Source organism: Plecotus auritus (assembly GCF_963455305.1).
Source record: "Plecotus auritus genome assembly, chromosome: 9".
NCBI lineage: Eukaryota > Metazoa > Chordata > Mammalia > Chiroptera > Vespertilionidae > Plecotus > Plecotus auritus.
The window spans coordinates 32,588,477-32,614,618 of NC_137783.1; the positions used below are offsets into that span (position 1 = coordinate 32,588,477).

The 26,142-nt window shown below is 38.7% G+C and overlaps 1 protein-coding gene across 1 annotated transcript in view; it reads right to left on the reverse strand.

The window, feature by feature from the left end:
- Nucleotides 1-26,142, reverse strand: part of PCDH15 (protocadherin related 15) — a gene marked incomplete at its 3' end in the record, with an annotated part of 1,266,261 nt that overhangs the window by 511,998 nt on the left and 728,121 nt on the right. The window contains exons 6-7 of the mRNA XM_080641959.1: nucleotides 17,714-17,728; nucleotides 17,134-17,199 (exon numbers count right to left, since the gene is read on the reverse strand). Of these exons, the coding sequence (XP_080498085.1) occupies nucleotides 17,134-17,199; nucleotides 17,714-17,728 (81 nt within the window). The remainder of the gene's footprint in view (nucleotides 1-17,133; nucleotides 17,200-17,713; nucleotides 17,729-26,142) is intronic.

Genomic DNA, 26,142 nt, shown 5'->3' on the forward strand with positions numbered 1-26,142 from the left:
CAAAAATAAACTTCTCATTGATTTGCAAGGTCTTCCTTCTATAGTAGTCATATTATTTAACATGATCATTGTTTTGTTTTTTTTTAATATATTTTATTAATTTTTTACAGAGAGGAAGAGAGAGGGATAGAAAGTTAGAAACATCGATGAGAGAGAGACATCGATCAGCTGCCTCCTGCACGCCCCCCACTGGGGATGTGCCCGCAACTCAGGTACATGCCCTTGACTGGACTCGAACCTGGGACCCTTCAGTCCTCAGGCCGACGCTCTATCCACTGAGCCAAACCGGTTAGGGCTGATCATTGTTTATGATAAAAGAAATTAGTTAAAAAAACATATTTGAACTACCACTTGGAAGAATTTGACTGACACTAAGTACCAATGTGTAGCTTTTATCATTGGACATTTTTCATCTTACACTGTCCATCACACTCTTTACTGTGTCAAATGCACAGCACATGACTCAAATCAGCTCTTTTAAATATTCCATAGTGATTAAATATTCAGAATTTATTAGCCTAAAACCTTCACATTGGAAAATTACCTTTGAACCACTGGAGATTTGAGAGAATAGGGAGGAAATAGCACACTAATTATTTTTCTTTAAGCCAAGTAAAGCATATTGAAAATATGCACACTTGTTTAAAATAATTTAGTGTGTTGGCTGGTAATTAAGGGGGCTGCACCTTATACAATATGAATATTATAGACTGAGCAAGAAAATATGATTACTAGTACATTGGTTATCTCATGTTCAAAAATTTTAGATGAGCTGTTTGACATATTAAATGAAAATCAAATAATTCCCATGTTACATGAAATTTTATGTGAGCAAGTATTAATGTTTGGAATTTTTAAATTGGAGCAATATATCCTAAAATGTAAAGAACACAACATTATACATAGTAATTTCTAAAATAGAGCTGCAATCCTATAATAAATGGTCATTGCTCAGCCCTAAAGTTTAAAGGTTGATACCTTTCAGCTTAGCTGAATAACGGAGTAGAAACACTCTGAAGATATTCTTCAGTTGACTAAACTGTGAACTTATATTGAATTGCCTGCAAAAGCTGGATTAGAAAAGCAATTTTCACATGTGACCAAAGTGAATATAAAAAATATAGCCAATTATTAACTCATCAGTATTCTGCAGCAATACTTCCCAAGCGTAGGAGAAAATTTTTAAAAATTAATAAAGTAAATACATAGAAGTTCCTACTTTAATTTTAATGATTGTGTATAGGTGCCGGTACTTATTTGGAAACAAATAAATATGTAGACATAAATTCAGTAGTCCAAAAGATGTTCTCTATTAAGTGATATTTAAAAAAAATTTAAAAATTAAAAAAGTGAGGCAATGATTCTTTCTGAACATCCGTGGGCTTTTTTATTTATTTATTTATTTTTATCAAGGGCATCATTCTAATGCATGCCTTTAGGATTCCTTTAATAATTACATGGATAATAAACTACTGCTTTTCTCATGCATATATAAAGAAATATATCAAGTTCTTCCTTGTGAGAACATCTCATGGTATTATCAGAAGCATTTTGTTGTTGTTATTAATCCTCACACAAGGATATTTTCGCATTTATTTTATTTTATTTATTACTAGAGGCCCGGTGCATGAAATTCGTGCATGGTGGTGTGTGTGTCCCTCAGCCCAGCCTGCACCCTCTCCAATCTGAAACCCCTCGAGGGATGTCCGACTGCCCGTTTAGGCCTGATCCCACTGGGTCTCATAATCCAGGACTGCTGGCTCCCAACTGCTCACCTGCATACTTTCCTGATTGCTCCTTACCGCTTCTGCCTGCCAGCCTGATCACCCCCTAACCACTCCCCTGCCAGCCTGATTGATGCCTAACTGCTCCCCTGCCAGCCTGGTCACCCCTAACTGCCCTCCCCTGCCAGCCTGGTCACCCCTAACTGCCCTCCCCTGCAGGCCTGGTCACCCCTAACTGCTCTCCCCTGCAGGCCTGGGTCCCTCCTAACTGCCTTTCCCTGCAGGCTTGATCGCCCCCAACTGCCCTCCCTTGCAGGCCTGATCGCCCACAACTGCCCTCCCTTTAAGGCCTGGTCCTTCCCAACTGCCCTCCCTTGCAGGCCTGATCGCCCACAACTGCCCTCCCTTTAAGGCCTGGTCCTTCCCAACTGCCCTCCCTGCTGGCCATCTTGTGGTGGCCATCTTGTGTCCACATGGGGGCAGGATCTTTGACCACATGGGGGCAGCCATCTTGTGTGTTGGAGTGATGGTCAATCTGCATATTACTCTTTTATTAGATAGGATAGAGGCCTGGTGCACGGGTGGGGGCCAGCTGGTTTGCCCTGAAGGATGTCCCAGATCAGGGTGGGGGTTCCCTTGGGGCATGGGGTGGCCTGGGCGAGGGGCCTGTGGTGGTTTGCAGGCTGGCCACGCCCCCTGGTGACCCAAGTGGAGGCCCTGGTATCTGGGGTATATTTATCTTCTACAATTGAAACTTTGTAGCCTGGAGCGGAGGCCTAGCCCAGCCAGGGTGTGTGAAAAGCTTGGCTTCCTCCATCGCCGCGGGCAACCCTAGCCTCCTGCTCTTTCCAGCTCCGTGGCTGCCGCCATTTCTGTTTGGGTTTATGTATCTTCTGTCATTGAAACTTTGTAGCCTTGAGTGGAGGCCTAGGTCGGCAAGGGCAAGCAGAAAGCTTGGCTTCCTCCATTGCCAGGGAAACCCAAGTCTCCCTCCTGCTCTCTGTGGCCGTAGCCATCTTGGTTGGGTTTATTTGCATATTCTCTCTGATTGGCTGGTGGGCGTGGCTGGTGGGCGTGGCTTGTGGGTGTAGCGGAGTGAGGGTTAACTTGCATATTACTCTTTTATTAGATAGGATTATTTTTTTACATTTTAGATATAGTGGAAGGAAAGGAGGGAGAGAGAGAGAAACATCAATGTAAGAAAGAGACATTGATTGGTTGCTTCCTGCACGCTCCGCATTGGGGCCAGGGATCAAAACTGCAACCAGTTATATCCCCTTGACCAGCAATCAAACCTGCAGCCCTTCGGTGCACATGGCAACACTGTAATCACAGAGCAAAACTGGCCAGGGCACACTTGCAAAGTTCTTTAATTATCTCACATTGTTTGGGAATCCCAAAGTGCCTTTGGGGTAAGTCTTCTGCTTTTTCATTTTACACTTAAGTAAGAACAATAAAATACCATCGTTTCTGCCTTCCAGCCTGCTAAACTATTATATATGCATATATAATAAATTATGTAGATTAAATATGTAGACTATTATATACATATATTGCCTCCAGCCTAAATAGACTATTATAAATATATCTGCCTTTCATCATGCATAGAGTATTTTATATATATTTGCTTTCCACCCTGTCATTCCCTAAGCATAGATTTATATTTATAGGCAAACTGAATTCTGTATATTTATAGGGGATTCTCCTTGTTTTTCAACCACTGTAAATATAAATATAATTATACTAGAGGCCCAGTGCACAAAATTCGTGCATGGGGGACCCCTCAGCACAGCCTGTGCCCTCTCACAGTCCAGGACTCCCCGCGGATTGAGCCTAAGCTGGAAATCAGACATCCCTCTCACAGTCCAGGGCTCTCGCAGTCCAAGACCCCTTGCTCCTTACTGCCCACCTGCTGTGGAGGCAGGAGAGGCTCACGCCATCTCCGCTGTACTCTCCAGCCATGAGCCCAGCTTCTGGCTGAGCAGGGGCGGTGGGGGCAGGTGGGAGGGAGTGTGGCTCAACCAGAAGCCGGGCTCGCTGCTTCTTAGAGCTGGCCCCGCCCACTGCCCACTGGTGGGGTGTGATCTGGGGCTGGGCTGGCTGGGGGAGGGGCTGTGGGAGGTTGAGGCACTACAGCTGCACCCCTTCTGGCCTCTGTGGATGCTCCAGAACTGTGCAGCCCCCTCTCCCACCGCCTCTGCAGAAGAAGGGGCCGTGGCGCTGGGACCGGGACCCCAGGACCATGCTGCAACCTCTGTGGAAGGAGGGGCTGCGACACTGGGACTGGGACCCTGGGACTGCACCATGGCCTCTCCTGCCCCCTCTGAGGGAGGTGACCGGGCCTATCAGGGGAAGGCGCCACCCCCATCATCCCGCTGCTGCTGCCACTGCCACTGCCAGCCGCCACGGCTGCCTGCCCTCGCTCAGCCCTTGCAGCCACCAGGGCTTTGTCCAGAAGGAGTTCCGGATGTCCGGAAGATGTCTTGTCTATCCGGTCTAATTAGCATATTACCCTTTTATTGGTATAGATGGCTTATTTTTTTTAAATATGTTTTTATTGATTTCAGAGAGGAAGGGAGAGGGAGAGAGAGATAGAAATATCAATGATGAGAGAGAATCATTGATCAGCTGCCTCCTGCATGCCACACACTGGGGATCGAGCCCACAACCCAGGCATGTGCCCTGACCGGGAATTGAACCCGTAACCTCCTGGTTCATAGGTTGATGCTCAACCACTGAGCCATGCCGGCTGGGCATAGATGCCTTATTCTTGTACTAAAACTCACATAAGACATTCCTTTAACATATACCAGGAATATTTGTGCCATCCCTGAATGACTGTGTCACAGAATAAAGATGTACATTTTCCTAGGTCAAAAATTGTAACTAATAGTTATTTCAAAATGAAAATTTATGTTAAATTAAAGACAGGCATGCCATAGAAGACAATGCTAAATTCACATTAATACTGAAAATACAACACAACACCTCAAAAGTATTAATTTAAGCAGTATACTTTTATAAAACTGAAGCCCAAAAGAGTATCTCTGAAGCCTTCTAAAAAAAAGCAGATAAGTCATCCTAAGAATGCTTACACAATTTCCTACCAATGTTTCTTTTGCCTACAATGATAAAGATAATATATGTAGAATAGGGATTTCCAATCAGAGAAATACATTAGGATGGCAGTTTAATTAGGATTATGTGAGTATACACTAATTATCACTTATTCAATTTCAAATTGCTGGTATTTAGTCTCCTCAAAATCAGATATAATTTTATTTGATTTGCCTTGATGAAAACAAAACAACACAAAGAATACAAAAGCAATGAGCAGAACACAGTGAAAAATGGAAAGGTATGGAGAGCCCTGGACAATGTTGCTCAATGGTGAGAGTGTAGGCCTGCATACCTAACGGTCTAGGGTTTGATTACTGGGTTGCAGGTTCATCCCTGCCCTGGTCGGCTGGCAACCAATCAATATGTTTCTCTGACGTGGAAGTTTGTTCCTCCCTCCCTCCCTCCCTTCCACAATCACTAAGAAGCAATGGAAAAAATATCTTTGCATGAGGATTAACAACAACAAAAAAGGTATGGAGAAAAATGATATTCTGTGAGTATTAGGCATTTTGAAGTGGACTGAAATGAAACCAAAATAATTACTTCTCTTCTGGGACTCAATAGATTTCAAAAAACAAACAGTATTAATTGACAAGTGCCTATTCACTGTGTAACATTATATGAGAGACATTAAGATTCATGTGTCAAAAGAATGTTCAAATAATAACCAATGAAACATTTACTTTTTTATTGAATATATTGGGATGACATCGGTTAATAAAATTATTTAGGTTTCAGGTGGTAATTCTATAATGCAATTAGTATATAATGTATTGTGTTCACCACCCCAAGTCAAGTCTCCTTCCCTCACCATTTATTCCATATTTATCCTCTTCTGCACCCCCAACCCCCACCCCTTTTCCCTCTGGTAATCACCATTCACTTTCATAGTTGATACTCATCACAGGATTGAAACCTAAATAGAGGTATTAACTGGTCATTAGTACTAGTAATACAAACATACCATAGAAAGAAAAACTGCATATAATGATGTTGCATGAAGCTTATTCACTACAAAGATATCTTAAACTGTTTCTAAGATTTGGGATAAAGTCTCAAGGTTAGCATTTAAATTATTCACCTTGTTTTTAACTCATTTTCTTTATTTACTAGAAGTCCAGTGCACGTAATTTGTGCACTCAGTGGGGGTATCCCTCAGCCCGGATTGTGAGAGGGTGTAGGCCAGGCCAAGGGACCCCACCGGTGCATGATCAGGGCTGGGGAAGGATGCAGGAGGTTGGCCAGCCAGGGAGAGACTGTGGGAGGGCTCCAGGGCATGCCTGGCCTGTCATGCTCAGTCCAGGTCAGCCGGACCCCAGCAGCAAGCTAACCTACTGGTTGGAGTGTCTGCCCCCTGGTGGTCAGTGCACATCATAGCGACTGGTCGACCAGTCAACTGTCTGCCCCCTGGTGGTCAGTGCACATCATAGCAAGTGGTTGAGCAACCTTAGCATATCATTAGCATATTGCGCTTTGATTGGTTGAATGGCCGACCAGACGACCGGACACTTAGCATATTAGGCTTTTATTATATAGGATTTTTATTGATATTTAGGGAGAGAGAGGAAAAGAGAGAAAGAAAAAAAAGGAGGAAGAGAGAGGGAAGGAGAGAGACAGAGAGATAGAGAAACAGTGATTTGTTGTTTCACTTCTTTATGCATTCATACAAGAATATGTGCCCTGAAGAGGGATCAAATATCTCATGGGGACGATGTTCCAGCCAACTGAGCTACTCACCCAGGGCCTTTAATTCATTTATAATCATTAGTTTGGCTGCTGTCAATCAGAGTCCCCACATCCCTAAAATAAAGTTTTAAGAATAGTAAATGAACCTAGAGCTTATTGATAAGATACTACTTTCTCACTAATAATGCCCATACCCTGTGTATCCTAAGTATTAAGATAAATACTAGTGCATTAGCCAACACTTTCTCCAAAACATGCTTCTAGAAAAATATCCATGTTACTAAACAAAGTCAATGTTTTCAAGATTTTATCAAAAAATGTGAATCTTTAGTATTGAATCTTCCCTTTTTATTAATGGTGATTTGAAGACAATGTAATATATCAAAAAGATCACTGGATATAATTTTGCTGGCACCATGCTATCAAACTCTCAGACACTATTAATTTGTTACTGACCTTTGGAATGATTTCAATAATCCTCTAATATATGTTAAACTAGAGGCCCGGTGCATGAAATTTGTGCACAGGGTGGGGGGGGCCCTCAGCCTGCCTGCACCCTCTCGCAATCTGGGACCACTGGCTCCTAACCGCTGGCTGGCCTGCCTGCCTGCCTGTCCATCCCTAATCACTCTGCTTGCCCGATCGCCCCTAACCACTGTGCCTGATCACTTTTACCTGCCTCTGCCTGCCTGCCTGCCTGATAGCCCCTAACCATTATGCCTGCCTCCCTGATGCCCCTAACAACTCATCTGCCTGCCTGATTGTCTCTAACTGCTTGCCTGCCTGCCTGATCATCCCTGTCTCTGCCTCGCCCCCCTCCACGATGTCCAGAAGGTCATTCAGCTGTCCGATCTAATTAGTGTATTATGCTTTTATTATTATAGATGAGGAAGTGATACCACCAAGCAAACTGCATGAGTTAATGCATTTTCTGATTTTCTTTTTTTTTAGTGAAGCACATTTTTTTAAATGACAAAATGATCTGAGATTATAAGCATACATGCTACATTCACAGTTTTCTATTCAAATTTTGAATTATGCAAACTAGGGATGGGAAGGAAAATTATTCTTAAAAAATTATAGGTTGCTAGATGAAGTCACTATCAACTAATTTGATAGCAAATCAATAAAAAACAATTTCTGACTCACATATATTCAGTCAACATTCATCTTCTCTTCTTCTTCAACCTTATTTGCTATCACTCATTTTCTTCTGTCAACTTTTTTCCATATCTTAAACTTACCAGCAATATTCATTCTTGGAGCCTTTGAATTTTTTTTTTTTTTCTGTCTGTAATAGACATTTTCTAGCTAATTGCTTGGTTAGGCATTGACCTATGAACCAGGAAGACATGGTTTGATTCCTAGTCAGAGCATATGGCCAAGTTGTGGGCTCAATCTCTAGTAGGGGGCATTTAGGAGGCAGCTGACCAATGATTCTCTCTCATCATTGATGTTTCTATCTCTTTCTCCCTCTCACTTTCTTTCTGAAATCAATAAAAATATATTTTTTAAAAAAAGATCTACTTTCATTTGTTCTAAGGAATAAACATGTATTATTTGCTTAAATTGTTCCACCTGATAGGAATATAAACCATACTAGCCTTAGTGTATATTCACAGTTAGGAAGTAGCTATAGATGGGGTGATAACAACTACTTTCATATTTATTAATCCACACAGCACATTTAAAGCATATTTAATTAAATTACATTAACAATTCCAGTTAGAAATATGTGGCATTTGACCATTTGTTTTGAAAACTGCTGTAGGAGGCATTTTAAGTTCAAGAAAGTTTCAAGTCATCTAGGGATTACTGTTTTTATCCAGTATTGCTAAGAACCTTTACACTGCTGATTACTTTATTCAAAAGTAATAACAGTGACCTGTTTCAGATTTCCAGTGTCCCACCAGAGAAGAAAGTTCTTAGCCCTATAGCTTCATGAAGAATGATCAATGATCTTCCCAGTCCATATTCCATCATGAGGAACAGAAGAAGTGATAGGACCATTCATGCTAAAGGGGTATTTTGGAGAGAAAGTTTCTGGGGGGCAGGGAATGCTGGGCTCTAAAACATCAGAGAACATGCAGGGGAAGAACAGATGCAGACATTGCTTAGGAAAGGTCCTGGACAGAGAAAAACCCCAGGAGCTTTATTCTAAAACCAGTAATTGAACTTTAGTGCATCGTCCATCCATAATTTCCTAAATAATTTCCACCGGGGCCTCACTCCCCAACTAAACTAAAAATTACACAACAGTGTGTTGGCTATGCAAAAAAAATCTCAAAACCAAGACCCCTCACTCCCTTTTAAAAAGTACCTCCCTACGGATGCTCTGTCTGCCTTGTAGAATAACTTTTGTCTTTTTCATCATCCTAATTTATTTCTATCATCCTTGTTTCCTGGATTAGAAGTCAAAACACTGGTGGGACAGATGAGGCACACAGTTATGTCTTGTTTGGCTCATGAAAGGTATCAGCATTTAACTTAAAATGGCTAATCTTTAATATATAGGATTTCCTATTATTCTGAAAAAAAAATTAGGATCTTATTTTCTTCATGTTAACAAATGGATAGAACCTAATAGGCCTTCTCACCTTCTACTATAGAGGTCCATTCTTACTGCCCTTCAAGGCCCATGGCCTATGTTCCAACAGTCTATGCAAATGAAATTAATACTAGCTTCAGTTGTTTGCCTTAATAAGGTATAATTTAGTTTTTTTTTTCTATAGAAAAATGGTTCATTTAGGATTAAATGTGTGTGATGTAATTTAATTCTACATAATTGAGATTTATTCCTATTAGACATAAGATTACAATATAGGATTTAACAAAAAGAAAAGGTACAATTAGAGTAGAATGCCTTTTCTTTCTTTTTTTAAAAAACACATTTCTATTGATTTCAGAGAGGAAGAAAGAGGGAGATAGAAACATCAATGATGAGAGAGAACCATTGATTGGCTGCCTCCTGCACGCCTCCCACCGGGGATCGAGCCTTCAAACCGGGCATATGACCTTGACCAGAATTGAAGCCAGGACCCTTCAGTCTGCAGGCTGATCCTCTATCCACTGAGCAAAACTGGCTAGAACTAGAATGTCTTTTCTTAAATGTGTTTTTTTCATTTCTTTAGAAACCAGAGGTTATTTTGCATGATTGAATCTTTTCGTTATTGTTAATAACATTGGCATTCTGAAATTTAAAATGAAGGGTTACTAACGTTTAGGGTTGTTTTCCTGTATAAAATGCCCTAGCTTACTGGCTTTTTTTTTTTTTTTTTGCCTTCCCTCTGCTTTGTGAACTTCTCCTGCCCCTTGTTTTATGATCATTCCATTCACTCCAGCAGTCACTTTCCATGTGGGGCACTATTTAGTAACCAAATGAGGAAAGGAAGATCATAAATTAAATATGTGATTAAATGCCAAAAAAATTCTAGGTAGCTTAAGGAGATAAGTAACAACCTATTTTGCTAATGCTTAGAAACTTCTATTTACTTATCACTTTGAAGTTATATATTCAGAAGGTTTGCAGCTGCTGACCTTTTAGAAAATGATTCTTTGGCATAAATGAAGCAGAATGCATCCTTGCACATACAGCTTCAGCAGTAATGAGCAGAGCCAAATTGTTTGCTACTATAAAACTTGTCTTACAGTCACAATAGTAAGATTTTAAAATATATGAAGAATGGACATGATTTCTTTTTTACATAAACTTAGGTCCAACATTGGCAAATGTATGTTGGATAGTATCATTTAACTCCTCCATAAGTTATGAAAAAAATTCTATTTCCTCATCAAGGTGTATACCTCTCATCGAAAATAAGTCACAATGTCTTGATGACGACTGGGAAAAGTAAATAATAGGATGACAAAGAAATTTGGAATCATGATTTCAGTGCCATGCAACATCCATAAGCAGTCTAGCCAGAAGGACACTAATGTCTTTAAAAAGATTTTATTTATTTATTTATTTTTAAATATAATTTTATTGATTTCAGAGAGGGAGAGAGATAGAAACATCAAGGATGAGAGAGAATCATGGATCAGCTGCCTCCTGCACACTCCCTTACTGGGGACCCAAGCCACAAACCCAGTCATATGCCCTGACCAGGAATCGAACTCTGACCTCCTGGTTCATAGGTCGACACTCCTTGAAACCACTGAGCCACACCAGCCGGGCTTAAAAAAGATTTAATATTTTGGCAGTTAAAAATGAAGTTGGGGTGTTGTAAAATTATAGAACTAAAGGTATGTATGTACATTTTTTTATTCAGAAAAATGAAACTGCCATATGGAGCTAAAAGTCATTTGCTGGGTGTCAACACTGATGCTCTGATATAGCCCCATACAAAGTATTAGTTAAGATTAATACTAAAATAGTAAGACTACCATTACAATAAGCTTTAATATTTTATAAGCTTGTATAGTCATCTATAAATTTACCTTGCCCTCTATAAAACTCTTATTGTTAGAGATGCTGTGTTCATAAGTGTATAGCCTACTGCATAAAACTGTATTTTATTTTATTTGTAGTAAATTTGCCTTTTAATTTATTCATATTTCAGATGTAGAATTATTCTTGGATTTGTTGATAAAATTTGTCAAAAGAAGTGACAAACACTATTTACCTTAGCAATAAGACAATAACTCAGAACAGAGGCAAGACTTACAGAAAAGAGATTTGACTTTGGGTGGTGAACACACAATACAATGTACAGATGATGTATTGTAGAATGTATACCTGAAATCTATATACTGTCTCCCCAATTTAAAAAAAATAAATAAATAACCAAATACTTAGAACTATCCCTCCTATAAGAAATATTTACCAGATCTCCCAATCCCTTTAATTTTTGAGTAAAGTTCTGTACACTTTTTCAAAGCTTAATAGCTAAGAATATATCCTGTATTTCATATTTTATTTAATATATAAATTATGTGGGACACACTTTATTTCTGTGTTTTGTGCCTTGTTTGAAACAACCAAAATACTTATTATCAAAGAACTAGAGAGAGAGAGAGAGAGAGAGAGAGAGAGAATTTGAGAATGAAATGCAAGATATCTTAAACAGGTATTCTAGTTTAGTCACATTGAAAGAAACAAGAAGCATGGCCTGAGGCGAGCCCAGGTAAGCATTTCAATCTTTAGTAACATTTCTCTCAAACATTTACATAAGCCTGGGATTCTACAGCATCTATTATTGAAACATTTTCTATATACTATAGGGTGTCCCCAAAAATGTACACACACACTTTGAATAATTATAAAGTATATTTCATTTTATTAAAATATATTTCATTTTCAAAATTGAGTTATCAGATATTAAAGTGTGCATACATTTTGGGAGGACATGCTGTATATATTTGTAGCACCTTTAACCTCTTGGTTACGCCCTCAACCTTTTCCTGTTACCCCAGAGGGATACTGTCATCCAAGGCTGCCTGACACTTGCCATCTTGGTTCCTCATTTCCCCCTCTTAACATCTGATGCAGTCTCACATCTGGGGTTCTAGTCATCGTCTGCTCTGAGCTGTTCTACAGTCTAACTCTACTCTGATAGCCCTTCTAGCAAACGTGTTCTACCAGTTTCAACCTTGCTCGCTTTCGAGAATGAAGAAGAATGAAGCTAAATAGACAAAAAGGGGAGTGTTGTGAACACTTGAATGTCAAAAATTTTTGTCACATCACACTCTGTGTGAACCTTGGTAATATTCATAAAGACGTGTTGTTTGTCTAAGGTTTTTCTTTCAATGGGTACAAGGCCCTTTTTGCTAGCAGTGTGTGCCTCTCTACTTGGGACTCCTTGGAGGTCTGCAGGGCAGAGTTTGGCTAACTCCTTACTATAAATCTGAGAGATAGGTAGTTGGAAACTATGAAGAATGAAAAACATCAAAATAAAAATTTAATCTTCTACTTTGCCAAGCCTAGTGATTTTGACAATGGCAGACAAGATAACTGTTTCAAACGAATAGCCAACCTCTACCTGCCTCCCCTCCCTCTCCTACCCACATGCTTCCACCAGAGAAACTCCAGGCGAGGAGTGACCATATGAATCCATTGTTCCTTTATGTGGTGTCCTCTCCCTCCCTGGAAGCATGTGAGGGTCTGTAATACTGAACTCAGCTCCCACTCTGCTCTGGACATTTCCCTGACAAGGACAGGAAACATTCTCGTGGATTGAGCTGTGGCATCATTTGTTAGAGGTTGCTTTCAGATTGTGAGGACACTCCACATCACCTTTCATTTCTCAAATTTTCTGTGAGCTCACAATACCTTCTTAACTTCACATCCATAAAGGACATTTGGCAAGGACCATCTACTCTCCCACATAGTAGTGATATCCTTTTGCCTCTGGGTCTGTCCATTTTTGTATAATTGTGGTGTTATGTTCAAACCGCAAGCTAAAAACTGTCTGGCTCCCTTGACTCGACACTGCCTGTGTGTCCATCCAGCTTCTGAGACTTAGTCTGAACCAGTTATCCCGGCCCATGGGAATGCCATTCCGTGGTTGTCGTAAAGCAGCCAGGACCCCGATTTGGCAGGCCCCGAGAAGCAGGCTTTCTCCAGTGTCCGTGTAACTGCTCCCGGCCTCTCTCCTTCCAGGAAGGACTCAGTGGCATAGGCCACCCAGAGCCCCGCGAAACTGGAGCATATGTTTCCAGAAAGATTATTTTTTAAGACTTCATTTTTTAGAGCAGAGTTAGGTGCATAACAAAAAGGAGAGAATGATACAAAGATTTCTTATATATGCCTTGCTACTCACATATTATAGCCTCCCCTATTATCAAAATCACTCACTAGAATGGCATAGGTTTTTTGTGGGTTTTTTTGTGTTTGTTTTTTTTTTACCAAGGTTCACCCTACATTGACGTGTCATAATCACTCAACATCTACAGTTTACCTTAGATTTCACTCTTGCTTTTACACATTCTTTGGGTTTTACATATGAATAAGGACATACCCATCAGTAGAATACAGACTATTTTCAATGCCCTAAAAATCCTCTGAGCTCTGTCGATTCATCTTTTCCCTGCCCACCCTAGTGACTGCTGATCTTTTTATTTTACCTGTAGTTTTTCTTTTTTTTCCAGAATATCATAAAGTGAAACTATACAGTACATAGCAGTATGTAGCCTTTTCAGATTGGCTTCTTTCGCTTAGTAATTAGACATTTAAGATTCCTCTGTCTTTTCATTGGTGGATAGCTCACTTCTTTTTAGCACTGAATGTGTCTGAATGCACCACCATTTATTTATTCATTCACTTACTGAAGAACATCTTGTTTGTTTCAAATTTTTGGCAATTATACATAAAGTTGCCATAAGCATCCCTGTGCAGGATTTTGGGTTTACATGTTTACTAGAAAGACTTTTCAGAAATTATCATTTTATTAAATAAGATAATATGTGCTAAGTCTTTTTCTCTGTATACATTCTCCCCTCTACATGTAATTACACACTAACCATGTTGTACATACTAGCTTAAGAGCTTGCGGGTAGTTGCCGGGAACTGATGTCTGTCTTTTTATGTGTTGAATTTGTGTCCTTACCACATAAGCTTGCTTTCTGGCAGTTGTGATGAAAACAAACTCCTGGTTGAGACCGAAGGTGATATAATGAATCTGTTATCAATATGTTGCTGAGGAAAATGACCAAGGAGAGAAAAAATCTACTAGGATACAGAGTGATGAAGAAGTTTGTGAATCTCCACCTGCTAATTTTAAGTTCTTTCAAACATATATGCATCTACAAATGCATATAGCATACACAGTCACAAAAAGGAGCTATCCCCATCTCACAGAGTATAAAAATGCTGAAATATGCTGATGCACGTGGTAAATTATGAACATTTTGTAAATGTACCCCAATGATTTCTAATAGAAAATTAAGTATGGATTTTTTTATAAACTGAGTTATTTAAAAGCTCTACTTAGTAGAGGATGTGTTTAGCAATGAAGACTGTTTAGCAGTACACATCAATAAAGTAAGCCAAAGGCAAGTAGATACACAATAAACTAACTAATTTGGCTTAATACTTTTAAGAAGCCCTGGAACTCCCCGACCAATGTGGCTCAGTGGTTGAGCATCGACCTATGAGCCAGAAAGTCATGGTTCAATTCCCAGTCAGGACACATGCCCAGGTTTGTTGGCTCGATCCCCAGTGGGGTGTGTGCAGGAGGCAGCCAACCAATGATTCTCTCCCATCATTGATGTTTCTATCTCTCGCTTCCTTCTTCTCTGAAGTCAGTAAAAATATATTTTTAAAAAGAAGCCCTGGAACCTTTAAAAATGAATGCTTATTATACTGGTAGGATATGATACCCACATGTTTTATTACTACCATTTAAAATGCAGAAAAATAGAAATTAAGATATTTTAAGAGCAGGACTAGAATTAATGGTCTTATTGGGAAGTTTCTTAGATTGCCTAAAAAATTATAGAAAACGTTTTCATGGATTGTTTCCTTTAGGCTTTTAAGATAAGGACCATTGAACATTACATTATGATATCTGGCAGATCTTCATTTAATCACCATATTTTAGAAAGTTAATGTAAAAGAAAAATGTAAAGCATTTAGTCTCTGAGTTGTTTATTGATACTCTGTGATGACACTCAAATAACTTTGGCAGCATTCTGAGTAGTTGGCAGTCTCTTCAAAATAAGCCAATTAAAGAATACAACATTACTGCACTGTATCAAGTCACATTCTTCTAAAACTAAAATATTAATCTTTCACAATATGCCACCAAACAGCAACATCTTTGCAATATACTATAGCAACATCTTTGCAGAGTTCTTAAGCTCCTTTGAAAAGTAGGATAATCTATATGACAGGAGATAAAATATCATCAAAACTATAGCTATAATTATCTGGTTGGCAGAATAAGCTCTGTATAGACTCACGCATTAAAACACAAATATTTGAACTAAATGTTTTAGTTCAGCTCAGCTTATATGTTCAAGGGAATTGGTGAACAATATGAAAAGAAAATATAGATTGGCCTTCTGTCTTTTTATTTATTTATTTTTTATCTCTGGTTTAAAAAGCAAACTGTTTTCATTGTGGAACACTTAGAAAATACAAACTTATTCACAGAAAAATAGTTAACCACAAATAAACCATAATTCTACATGTGAGGTAGAACATTTTTCTGGTATAGCATTTTTGTATATGTTTCATTTCCTGTGGACACACATAGGGTTTATTTCCAATTTATTTAAATGAATCATAATAACTACAATTAACTTAATATGCTTTCATGCTTAATAGGGATTGACTTAAAAAAAAAAGAACCTCAAATTTTTGTGATTTCTTAAGTGTTGCTAATAGATATTTAAGTTTGTTTAAACATAGGCCAGCAAAGCTGCAGACATTTTTGGCTTATTTTAAAGGATGTACAAAAAAAAAGTTTATGTCAACTCTTCAAAGAAGTAAAAGGAATATTCCTAATGCTGCACAATAAATCCACAATGAAGTGAATAGAATAATGCAGTTATTATGTATGTTATAGAAGTTTTCAAAATTTATGTTGGTTTAATTCTATTAAAAACACTTTTAATAATTGACAGTTATTTCTTTAAAAATGTAAATCTGGAAAATGCAATGCTTAAAATAAATAGAAAGTACAAATCACAGAAGAGCAATGGAAGCTCCATTATAGAATCAGTAGACAAAATTAGCCACAAAGCACATTCCCACACTTAATAATAAAAGCATAATAATATGCTAATTAGACCAGATGTCCTTCTGGACGACCTTCCAGACAAAGCCAGGGCTGCCAGGAAAGCCCAGGGTCCGGGTGCCTGCCAGCGGCTGGAGGGAAGCCTGGGCCCCAGGTGCCAGAGGGAAGCCTGTGCTGGCAGCAGGGGGAAGGAAGACCTACACTTGCACGAATTTTATGCATCGGGCCTCTAGTCTTTAAATATTTGTACATTAACGTTTTGAGATGCTAAAAGAGTGTTGTGAAAAAAGTGCTAATTATATCTATTTTTTGTTCTGATAAGAAAACATCTTTTCAAAGAACTTAATATGAATTAGGTATTAGTTATTCAATATGGCAGACAACCTGCATGAAAATTCACACTTCTTTGTCTGCCCTAGGCTTTCTGCCAGTTTTCCTGTTCCCACACACTTTCAGTTTCCCCATTAACCATTTATTAATTGCCATGTCTAATAAACTGTGGATCCTAATCCTTACCAGATTCCGGCCAAGTTAAGTTAGCAGTATACGACTTACCTTGTGATACACTTCTTTTGGAGGAATGTAATGTATTTCAGTTAGATGAAATAATAATCAACTCTATCTATTGACAAAGAAAAAAATTCCAGCAGTATCTGAATGCATTCCTGGACTGATCCTAAATCAAATAATTCCTTCACAACAAACACTAAGCAACTATCTAGAATGTCTCATAATATAATCCAAGTAAAGCATTACCAGGGAATGGCGATATTTAAACCCTTACCTGGGAAAAGTTAAAGGAGAGCTGTTTGTGAATTTGGGTTGAAGCTTTTATTTAGCACTTCTGCACATAACAAGTATAGCATTAAAATGGGAAGAAATCCCTCTTAGATAAGTCACTTGCAAACAGAAAGCTCACTCACCATTCCGACTCTCTTCATCAATAGCAACGATGGTAGCTGGTGGTCCTCCCCTAGCTAGTTTGCAATCTAAAGAGAGAAAACAACCAAAGGTAAGAAGTTACAACTATGGGAGCACTCACCCTGAGATCAAATTCACTGTGATGGACAGTGACAGTTCAAAAGAAAAATCGTACCATCAAACTAATATGGGTCATTACTCTTAACAGCTTTTAAATATTAAAAAAATTCATATGAACCACATAGATTACCACATCATAACATAGTTACTTTGTATATTGTGAAGCTATTCAAATCTGACTGAGAAAACACCAGCAGAGACCACAGGAGAGCAAAAGTCTTTCAGGACAGAGATAATGGGATGGTAATACAACTCTAAGAAATAACATAAAGGAATGATCAACAAGGATAAGTTGTAATTAAAGCTTCACAACAGAAACAAACATAATTAGACTTTAATTGTGATAAAGAGTCTAATTAAAGGAAGTGGATAACATTTTAACGATGTTCTAAAGAGAATGAAACAAAGACAGACAAGCAATGCTCATGAGGCTGTTTGGGATTTTAATTTTTGTCATCTTACCCTCATATTGCCAGTCTGGAGTCAAAAGTATAGAGTCATCAAAGGAAGCAGATCAGAAAAATGGAAGAAAGAAAGGAAGAAAGAATATATGTATATATTTAGCAAAGATTTACAGATATGCATAGCATTATATAACAGATACATCACCAAATGGTTTGTGGAAAAAGAAATATGCAAAATCCTTAAAACAAATTTTGAAATTCTAATACAATATTAACACATTAACTCAATAATATATGCCACTTGAAAATAATATAAAGTTCATTTATATGTTTCCTGAAAAAAGTAAACACAAATTACTTATGAACTATTATTCCATGTTGAACAAACCTTAAGCACAATGCCTGTCAATCACGGATGACTAAGTCATTATTTTAAACAATACTAATACCCTGCCAAGAGTCTCATGATAATGAACTTGTAAGTAGCATCATGAGCTATAATATCCATGATAATTGAAATGGGAAGGTGTTGCTTGCAAGATGTCCACTGCACATATCTGAGGCAGAAAGCACTCCCTTAGGCAGAACCTGGGAAAGCTGTGCTATGCAGGTAAATGCACTTGGTGCACTCTGGAGACTGAAGCATAAATCAAAATTGCTTAAAGCCATCCAAGTATGTGTGTTTCTTGGGAGATGATTTCAAGGCTTATTACTTATTTATTTGTGAAAATTCTATCTATTATGCCGATGGGCATGAATAACAAAGCCTTTGGCAAGCACCATTCTATATTGTAAGGTACGTGCTCTCTCAAATGGAGCTTAAAATCGCACAGATCTACAGTTTTTCATCCTTGTCAATGTGCAAGGAGTTTCAAGCCACCACATTTTTAGATCTAAAATATGTCATATTGCTAACACTCTTTCCTCCTCTTCCTCTCTCCCCGCCCCATATAGCACAGCTGCTCACTATATGTCACTCTTACTCTTACAACAGTTTCCTCACTATTTTCCCAGGATCTTTGTTTTTGTCTTGCATTCATCTGTTCATTCCATGAGAATTATTTTCATGCACCCAAATCAAAGGTAAAATAATGGTACTTCTTGGCATAAAAGCATTACATGTTTCCCAACACAAAGCTTTTCTGAACTAAATGATTAATGAAAACATTTCCAAAGATGTTATGGTCTCTACATCCTTTAGAATTAAGCACTATGCCCTCCTGTCACATCAGACACCTTATTCTTGCTGGAACGTACCTTGTATTTTGGGGCAAGTTTTATTACTTAGATTAATTTCAGCTTCTACTTCTGCCTGGCAAATCTATGCTTCTCTTGGTGAAACTATATTTCACCTGTACCATGAAAACTCACCCAAACTGTAATCAGAATTTATTTTTCCTCCCATGTTTTCATAAAGAAAACCTGACCAGTTCTTACCAGAAGCAATTCTTGAATTAACAAACATCTCTTCCATTCATATTTCAGAGAGAAGCAACTTTTTTGCACTATTCCCTCTTCTTATATATATATGGCCACTGCCTTAATTAAGTCCATCCTTGCTACATAGAGTAGACAAAAAGCATGTATTTGCATGTGAGTATTGGTAGAGGTACAGATATATAATCAACAACTTTCAGGGGCAGGAAAGGTAAAGGAAAAGAAAAGAAAGTGGGAGTTGGATATAAATATTTAAACTTTTTCCAGTTGGTTATTATTAAATTTATGGATAGACATTCTTTATATAACTAATCCAAGTTAAACTCCTGATACCTCATCCCTGTCTAATTCCCCATACCCTTTCCACTCTTGTAGTTGACTAGTGGCCCAGTGCACGAAATTCATGTATGGGGGCAGGGGTGTCCTTCAGCTGGCCTGCACCCTCTCCAATCTGGGACCCCTCGGGGGATGTCCGACTGCCAGTTTAGGCCCAATCCCTGTGGGACATCCCTCTCGCAATTTGGGACTGCTGGCTCCTAACCGCTCACCTGCCTGCCTGCCTGATCGCCCCTAACCACTCTGCCTGCTGGCTTGATTGCCCCCAAATGCCTCCCCCTGCCAGCCTGCTCCCCTCCAAATGCCCCCCCTGCCGGCCTGCTAACCCCCAACTGCACCCCTGCCAGCCTGATCACCCCCAACTCCTCCCCCACGCTGGCTTGCTTACCCTCAACTGCCCCCCCTGCTGTCCTGCTCACCTCCAACTGCCCTCCCCTGCCAGCCTGATCATCCCTAACCACCTCTGCCTCAGCTGCGCCACCATGGCTTTGTCCAGAAGGACATCCAGAAGGTCTCCCAGTCTAATTAACATATTACCCTTTTATTAGTATAGATTGTCTAGCCATAACCTAACTTTATGTTTGCTGTGTCATTGCTGAAACTTTCTTCCTCTTCTGATTTTCCTGGTGAACTTCTATTTCTCTCTCAAGAATCTGGCAAGGCATCACCTCTTCTAGAAAAATCTTCCTTCTTCTCAGTCTAGATTAAATGTCCCTTCTTTGTATTCTAATGTATTCCATTGGAAAATAGTGAATCTTTCTCAGAATTCCCATAGACCAAGACTGTGTCACATTCATCTTAGTAACCTCAGAACCTAGCAAGAAGTTGATCCTGAAAGGTTTGTTGAACATTTTCTGAGCTACATTCTGCCCAACTACAAACTCCCATGAACATCCTTCCATGAGAGCTGCTCAGAAGTCAGTTTTCATTATGTATTCACCAGATAAAAAAACAGCCCAAGAGTAAAGGCTCATTTCCTTTTGATCAGACCCTTTCAAATGACTCCTACTAAGCTTTATTGATCCAGTAGGTTCCACATTTCCCCAGTAATATGTTTTTATGTACAAAAATTACTTCATCTATTCTGTATCAAACCAAATATAGTTAATTTTTCAGACTCACAATATAATGAAGAGAGATTAGTCAGATACATAAAATTAATCTATTAATAACATCTTTCACAAGAGCCAGAGTGTTTGTTTTGAAATAATGCATTCATGAAAGTATAATTAGTTTTGACATGTACAAAAAATGTTAATAACCAGTATATTCAGAATTGTCTTGATAAAAGTAAATATGGGGTGGAATAGCCAGGGACTATTATGTATGCAGAATATCCAAATGGAGATCAAAGTGAAGACTAAAAGGCAATTTTGGACCTGGTGATCCTGTTCTCTATGGACTATGGGTAATCTGCCACAGGAAAAACAAACAAACATGTTAGCTGATGACACCTGTACCAGTTTCCAAAACTGACCTCCTTAATCTATTTAATTTCACCCTTGACTGATTTGGTTCAATCACAAATTCATTGTCTTCATGACTCAAATTTCTAACTCCTCAGGTCCCTACCCGATCCCCACATCCAATTTGTTTTAAAGTGCAAGATATGATTACAAATGCCTGAATGTTCAGTGTGAGTTATTTCTTCAAATTTGTCATCAGCTAAAAATAAGCCATACATTTTTAAATAATCTCATGCAACAGGTCAAAGTTAAAACCAAAAATAAGTATTAGAAAGATGTATGTTCTTGTAGTCCACTAAATTTCTTTCAGAGGATTATTATAAACTAGAGGCCCAGTGCATGACATTAGTGCACTGCGGGGGGAAGGTCCCTCAGCCTGGCCTGTGCCCTCTCACAGTCCAGGACCCCTCGGGGGATGTCCCACTGCCACGGAGGCGGGAGAGCTCCCACCACCACCGCTGAGCTTGCCTGGCTTTCTGCCTTGAGCGTCTGCCCCCTGGTGGTCAGTGCACGTCATAACATCATAGTGAATGGTCGTTCCACTGTTCAGTCGATTTGCATATTAGGGTTTCATTATATAGGATTCTTTCTCAGAAGTTTATAGATCTTCATTTCTTTAGGGTAAGTCATTGGAGTTTTATTTGTTTCCTTTGGTGGTGTCATGTTTCATTGCTTCTTCATGATCCTTGTGGCCTTAAATTGGTGCCTGTGCATTTGAGGAAGTAAGAACCTCTTCAAGTCTTTACATATGAGCTTTGACAGAAAAGTCCTTCATCAGTCAGCCCATTTAGAGATTCTGATTGAACTGCCTGGTGGCATCTATTTACAGGTTTGTTGTTGAAGTCCTTGAATAGGCAGGTCTGGTACCCAGGTCAGCAGGAGGACAGGCCTGGTGCTTGGTACATGGGGACCAGCCAGGTGGTTGAGCCTATAAGGGCAAGTGGAAACCTCGTTCATTGTATGGGCCTGAAACCTGACCCTACAATGATACCGTTGGGTCTAGGTCTGTGTGAGAGGACCTCGATTCTGGATCCACGGGGGCCAACCAGATAGCGGTTGCCAGTGGGGTGTGTACAGCATCCGGGTCCACAGGATTCAGTTTAGTAGTATTCAAAAAATAACAATCTCCTGAGGATAAATATTACCAATGTTTTATTTGTAAAATAAAATGGGCTGGAATGGGATATGGCCTGGGAGCTGGGGCAACGAGGGTAGGCCTTGTGCTAGAGTGAGCCCGGAACCCAGGGCCGTGGTGGCCAGCCTGAAGGTTGGTTCTGTGGAGGCCTGTGTGGTGGCGGAATGGGCTGGGAGCTGGTCTGGTACACCAGTGGGTTGACAGTTTCAGTCTGTGGTAGTTGGCCTACAATGGGATCTAGCCAGGAATCTGGGTTTGCAGGTGCCCATCTAGTTCCTGAGTTCACTGGGTTAATTGGGAGCCTACGGTCATAGGGGCTGACCAGAGCAGCAGTATCCTGCTGGAACTGGGATAAGCCAAAAGTCTGGGTTTGCAGTAGTCTCTGCATGCCCACCTGAATCCTGGGGCTAAGGGAGCCAGCCAGCACCAGGGAGAGCAGAGAACCTCACATATTTTCCAGGGGTAACATACTTCAACGTGAAGCAGAAGAACTGTTAGAGGAAGCAGGGAAAAAAGTCTCACTGTCTGGCACAGAAATCTTATTTAAATTTACAAAGATAATGGAAAATTCAGCAACATTTTTCCACTGGCTTATTTTCTCAATCCCATGGAGAAAGTTGGTCTGAGGTTTTATTATCAAAGGGGTAAGTCTAACAATGAAACGGGTAGAGAGATGGAACTGACAGTTATGAAAAAATTAGAACCTAAAATAGCAACAACAATAAAACAAAATACATCTATTTCCTACTTTTCCATTTGTCTCATCTGGCTTTCACAGTGCTTCCTCGGATACAATTCCACTTAGTAACATCATTTCCTTTGGATCATACATCAGAAGCCAAGCAGGAGGAAAGCTGAACATAGAAACACAAGCTCCAAATGAACTTACGTTATTTGTTTCACAGTGAATATGAAGTATAATGGAGTGAATGTCTGCACGTGCCAACTATTTTTAAAATTCTATTTTTTTTTATTTTAAAAAATATTCCCTTACTGCAGTGTAAACCTTGCAGAGAGTGATATCAAAGCCAAGTCAGGATAGTAATATGATCTGACATATACTGGGCAGAGAGAAGACATTGGTTGCCAAGTTTGGCTGAAGGCATGCGGGCTCCAGGTTGAAACATGTATATCCACAAATTAATTCTTTTAAGAAAAAATGAGCTTGGACTACAGTTTGACCATGGCCATAAGAATGAAAGCATATTACTGACAAACTGATTTTTTTGGATTGCAAGTTTTCTTTCACATTTTTAAAAAACTGAAACGAATAAAGCACAGAAGACAAGTATTTGACCACCCACGCAGTTAGAGATGATATTTTTGACAGTCTGCTATCCTCATGTACAACATATGATGAATAAAGCTTTATGCTCTGCAGTTTACCACTCATGAGTTCATTTTTTGACAATCCTCTCTACAGATACCTGTGGTTTTGAAGATCTGCTGCTATTTAAGAGAACTTCTCAAGGGTAGAACTCCATATTTTTTCTTTATATTTGCTCATATCACACATTTTGCCAACAGTGAGCCCCAAAACACTTTACAGTTATAACTACTCCCCTTGTTGCTTTCTAAGCTACACGATTTTTTATTTTACAATCAGCTTTCCGTTCTCAGTATTGTGTGTCTAACAGTATACACATAGCAGTTTTCTATATGGTATACAAAAAGAGAGCAATGCTGCAAATAGTGGAAAGCAATCTTTTTCAGAATTTCTATTACATCAAGAGCATTTTATTATACCTCTCTTCAAATTAGTTTACTTGAATATATGAGGAACTTATTATTCTGTTGTTATATTTCCCTCCATAAACTTTGGTAATATTTATCATCAGGAGATTGTTATTTCTTGAAAATGTTCAATTATCTTAGTCAGAGTCAAGAACCAGTAAAATATTACGCAACTATAAAAATGAAAGAACTCTTGCCATTTGCAATAGCATGGATGGACCTGGAGAGCATTATGCTAAGCGAAATAAGCCAGTCAAGAGAAAGGTAAGTATCACATTATCGCACTCATTTGTGAAATCTAATAAACAACATAAACTGATGAATAAAAATAGACCCAGAGGCACAGAAGCATTGAACAGACTGTCAAACCTCAGAAGGAAGGCAGTGGAGGGTGAGAGGGTGGGAAGAGATCAACCAATGAACTCATATGCATATGTGCATAACCCATGGACACAGACAATAGGGTGGTGAAGGCATGTGGTGAGGGGTAGGGGTGGGGTGGGAGAGAGCAGTGGGGTAAAAGGGGGCCTATGTAATACTTTGAACAATAATGATTAGAAAAAAAAAGAACTAGTAAATAAGATAAACATAGTCCCTGAGACTCCAAATGTCTATACACTAAAGCTCATGAACCTGACACTTAGAGAAAGCCCTACATCTTTTAACTTACTTTCTTTTCCACCCTTTTGTAATAAAATTTATTTTCTTCTTTCCTAATGTAAAATGGATTATACAACATTAGTAAAAGTAGAGGATTATGGGGAAAAGGAGATATGCCTGGGGAAAGACACAATTTCTATTTGAAAGGAAGGGCAGAGAAAGTAAAATGTATTAATAGCAGATCAAGAACTCACAAAACATAGGAGTTTGGAGCAAATAATGTCCTTCCATACTAAAAGCTCAAGTACTGCTTTAAGGCACACAGTGCTATTTAATAATTATGTTAATGACTTTAACTAATAACCATAGTTTTTAATTTATGCAAACTCTTTAAATAATGAAAAGTATACAATACATTTTAGAAAGATTTACAGGCATGAGACTTAAAATAAAAAATATTTGTTAACTAAAATGAAGTGATATTTTTGTTCTGTCAAATTGTTTAAAAATATATTAAAAGAAAAAATAGCCAGAGTTGGTTAGAGAAAAAGAAAATAAAAATTATCGGGTAATTTTGGTGCAGCTATGCTTTAAAAAAGGAAAGAAAAATTGAAAGGCACTTTGGCACGAATTTTAAAAGAAAGTACCCTTGACAGGGAAATTTTATTTCGGAGGATATTCTAATATAGAAGTAATCAGACAAGTATCTAATGTTGTAAAAAGTACATATAACGGTAAACCAGTAGAGAGTATTATTAAATCATGACTTGAACATACCTCACAGATGTGGTGGATATTGTATATTGGTCCACCCACTCCAACCACTTTTCTAGCATGATACTTCTGTACCATAGTGGCTGGGAAGCTTAAAACTGCACTTCCAAATTCATTTGCAGGTGAACTTTGCCTAATAACCTGATAAATAAGACATCCTCTCATGACACTTGGAAGAAAAGGACTGCATGAGCCAAAGGGAACTCTGGTAAACACAATGCAAGAAGCGTGGTTCTTTGGGAGTAACTGTAGTCGATAAAATAGTTTCGGGCCAGGGAGTCCTAGGTGCCATGTTGGATGGTACACCATGAAGTTTTAAACTACAGAGTTCAGAGTTGTAGGTAGGTGTTCCACTGCCTCTCTGGATCTTACCTCTATAGAATTGTAGGATAGTTTTCTGATCCCTCTAAATCACCTAGTTTAAGTTAATAAATGCATTCCAGATAAAAAGAATGGATTCTATTTCATTTTTATTGTCTCTAATATAAAATCTGAAAATTTGAAATCAGCCATCCAAAAATACATCCATAAGTGTTGAAAAAAATTCTGATGTAATGACCAATAATCATGAAAAGTCTTTTGTGGTTATTTTTTTAAGCTAGTTCTAGAGCTCTGTGTAATTTCTGACATTTAGGTCAATATATATAAAATCATTCAATATTAAAAGCTAATAAATGATCACTGTGAACTTTCCCCTACTCACCCAGCTTTACTGAGGAATGATTGAGAAGTTAAAATTACATATATTTAGGATATACAATGTGATGATTTAAAATACTATATATTGTAAAATTATTAGCCATCTTTATAGCTAATACAGTTTTGCCTTAATTCTTCATGCCCTACTCAGACGTCAGATTTTATATTCTGACTACTGTAAACACTCAAAATTCTTTAAATCTTAAAACTGAGAATCTCGACGCTAAGTGATTTACAGATGCTCCAAAACAAATGTGGACTTCAAAGCTTGGTTACATCAGTAGACTCATGGTTTGTTCTCTTATT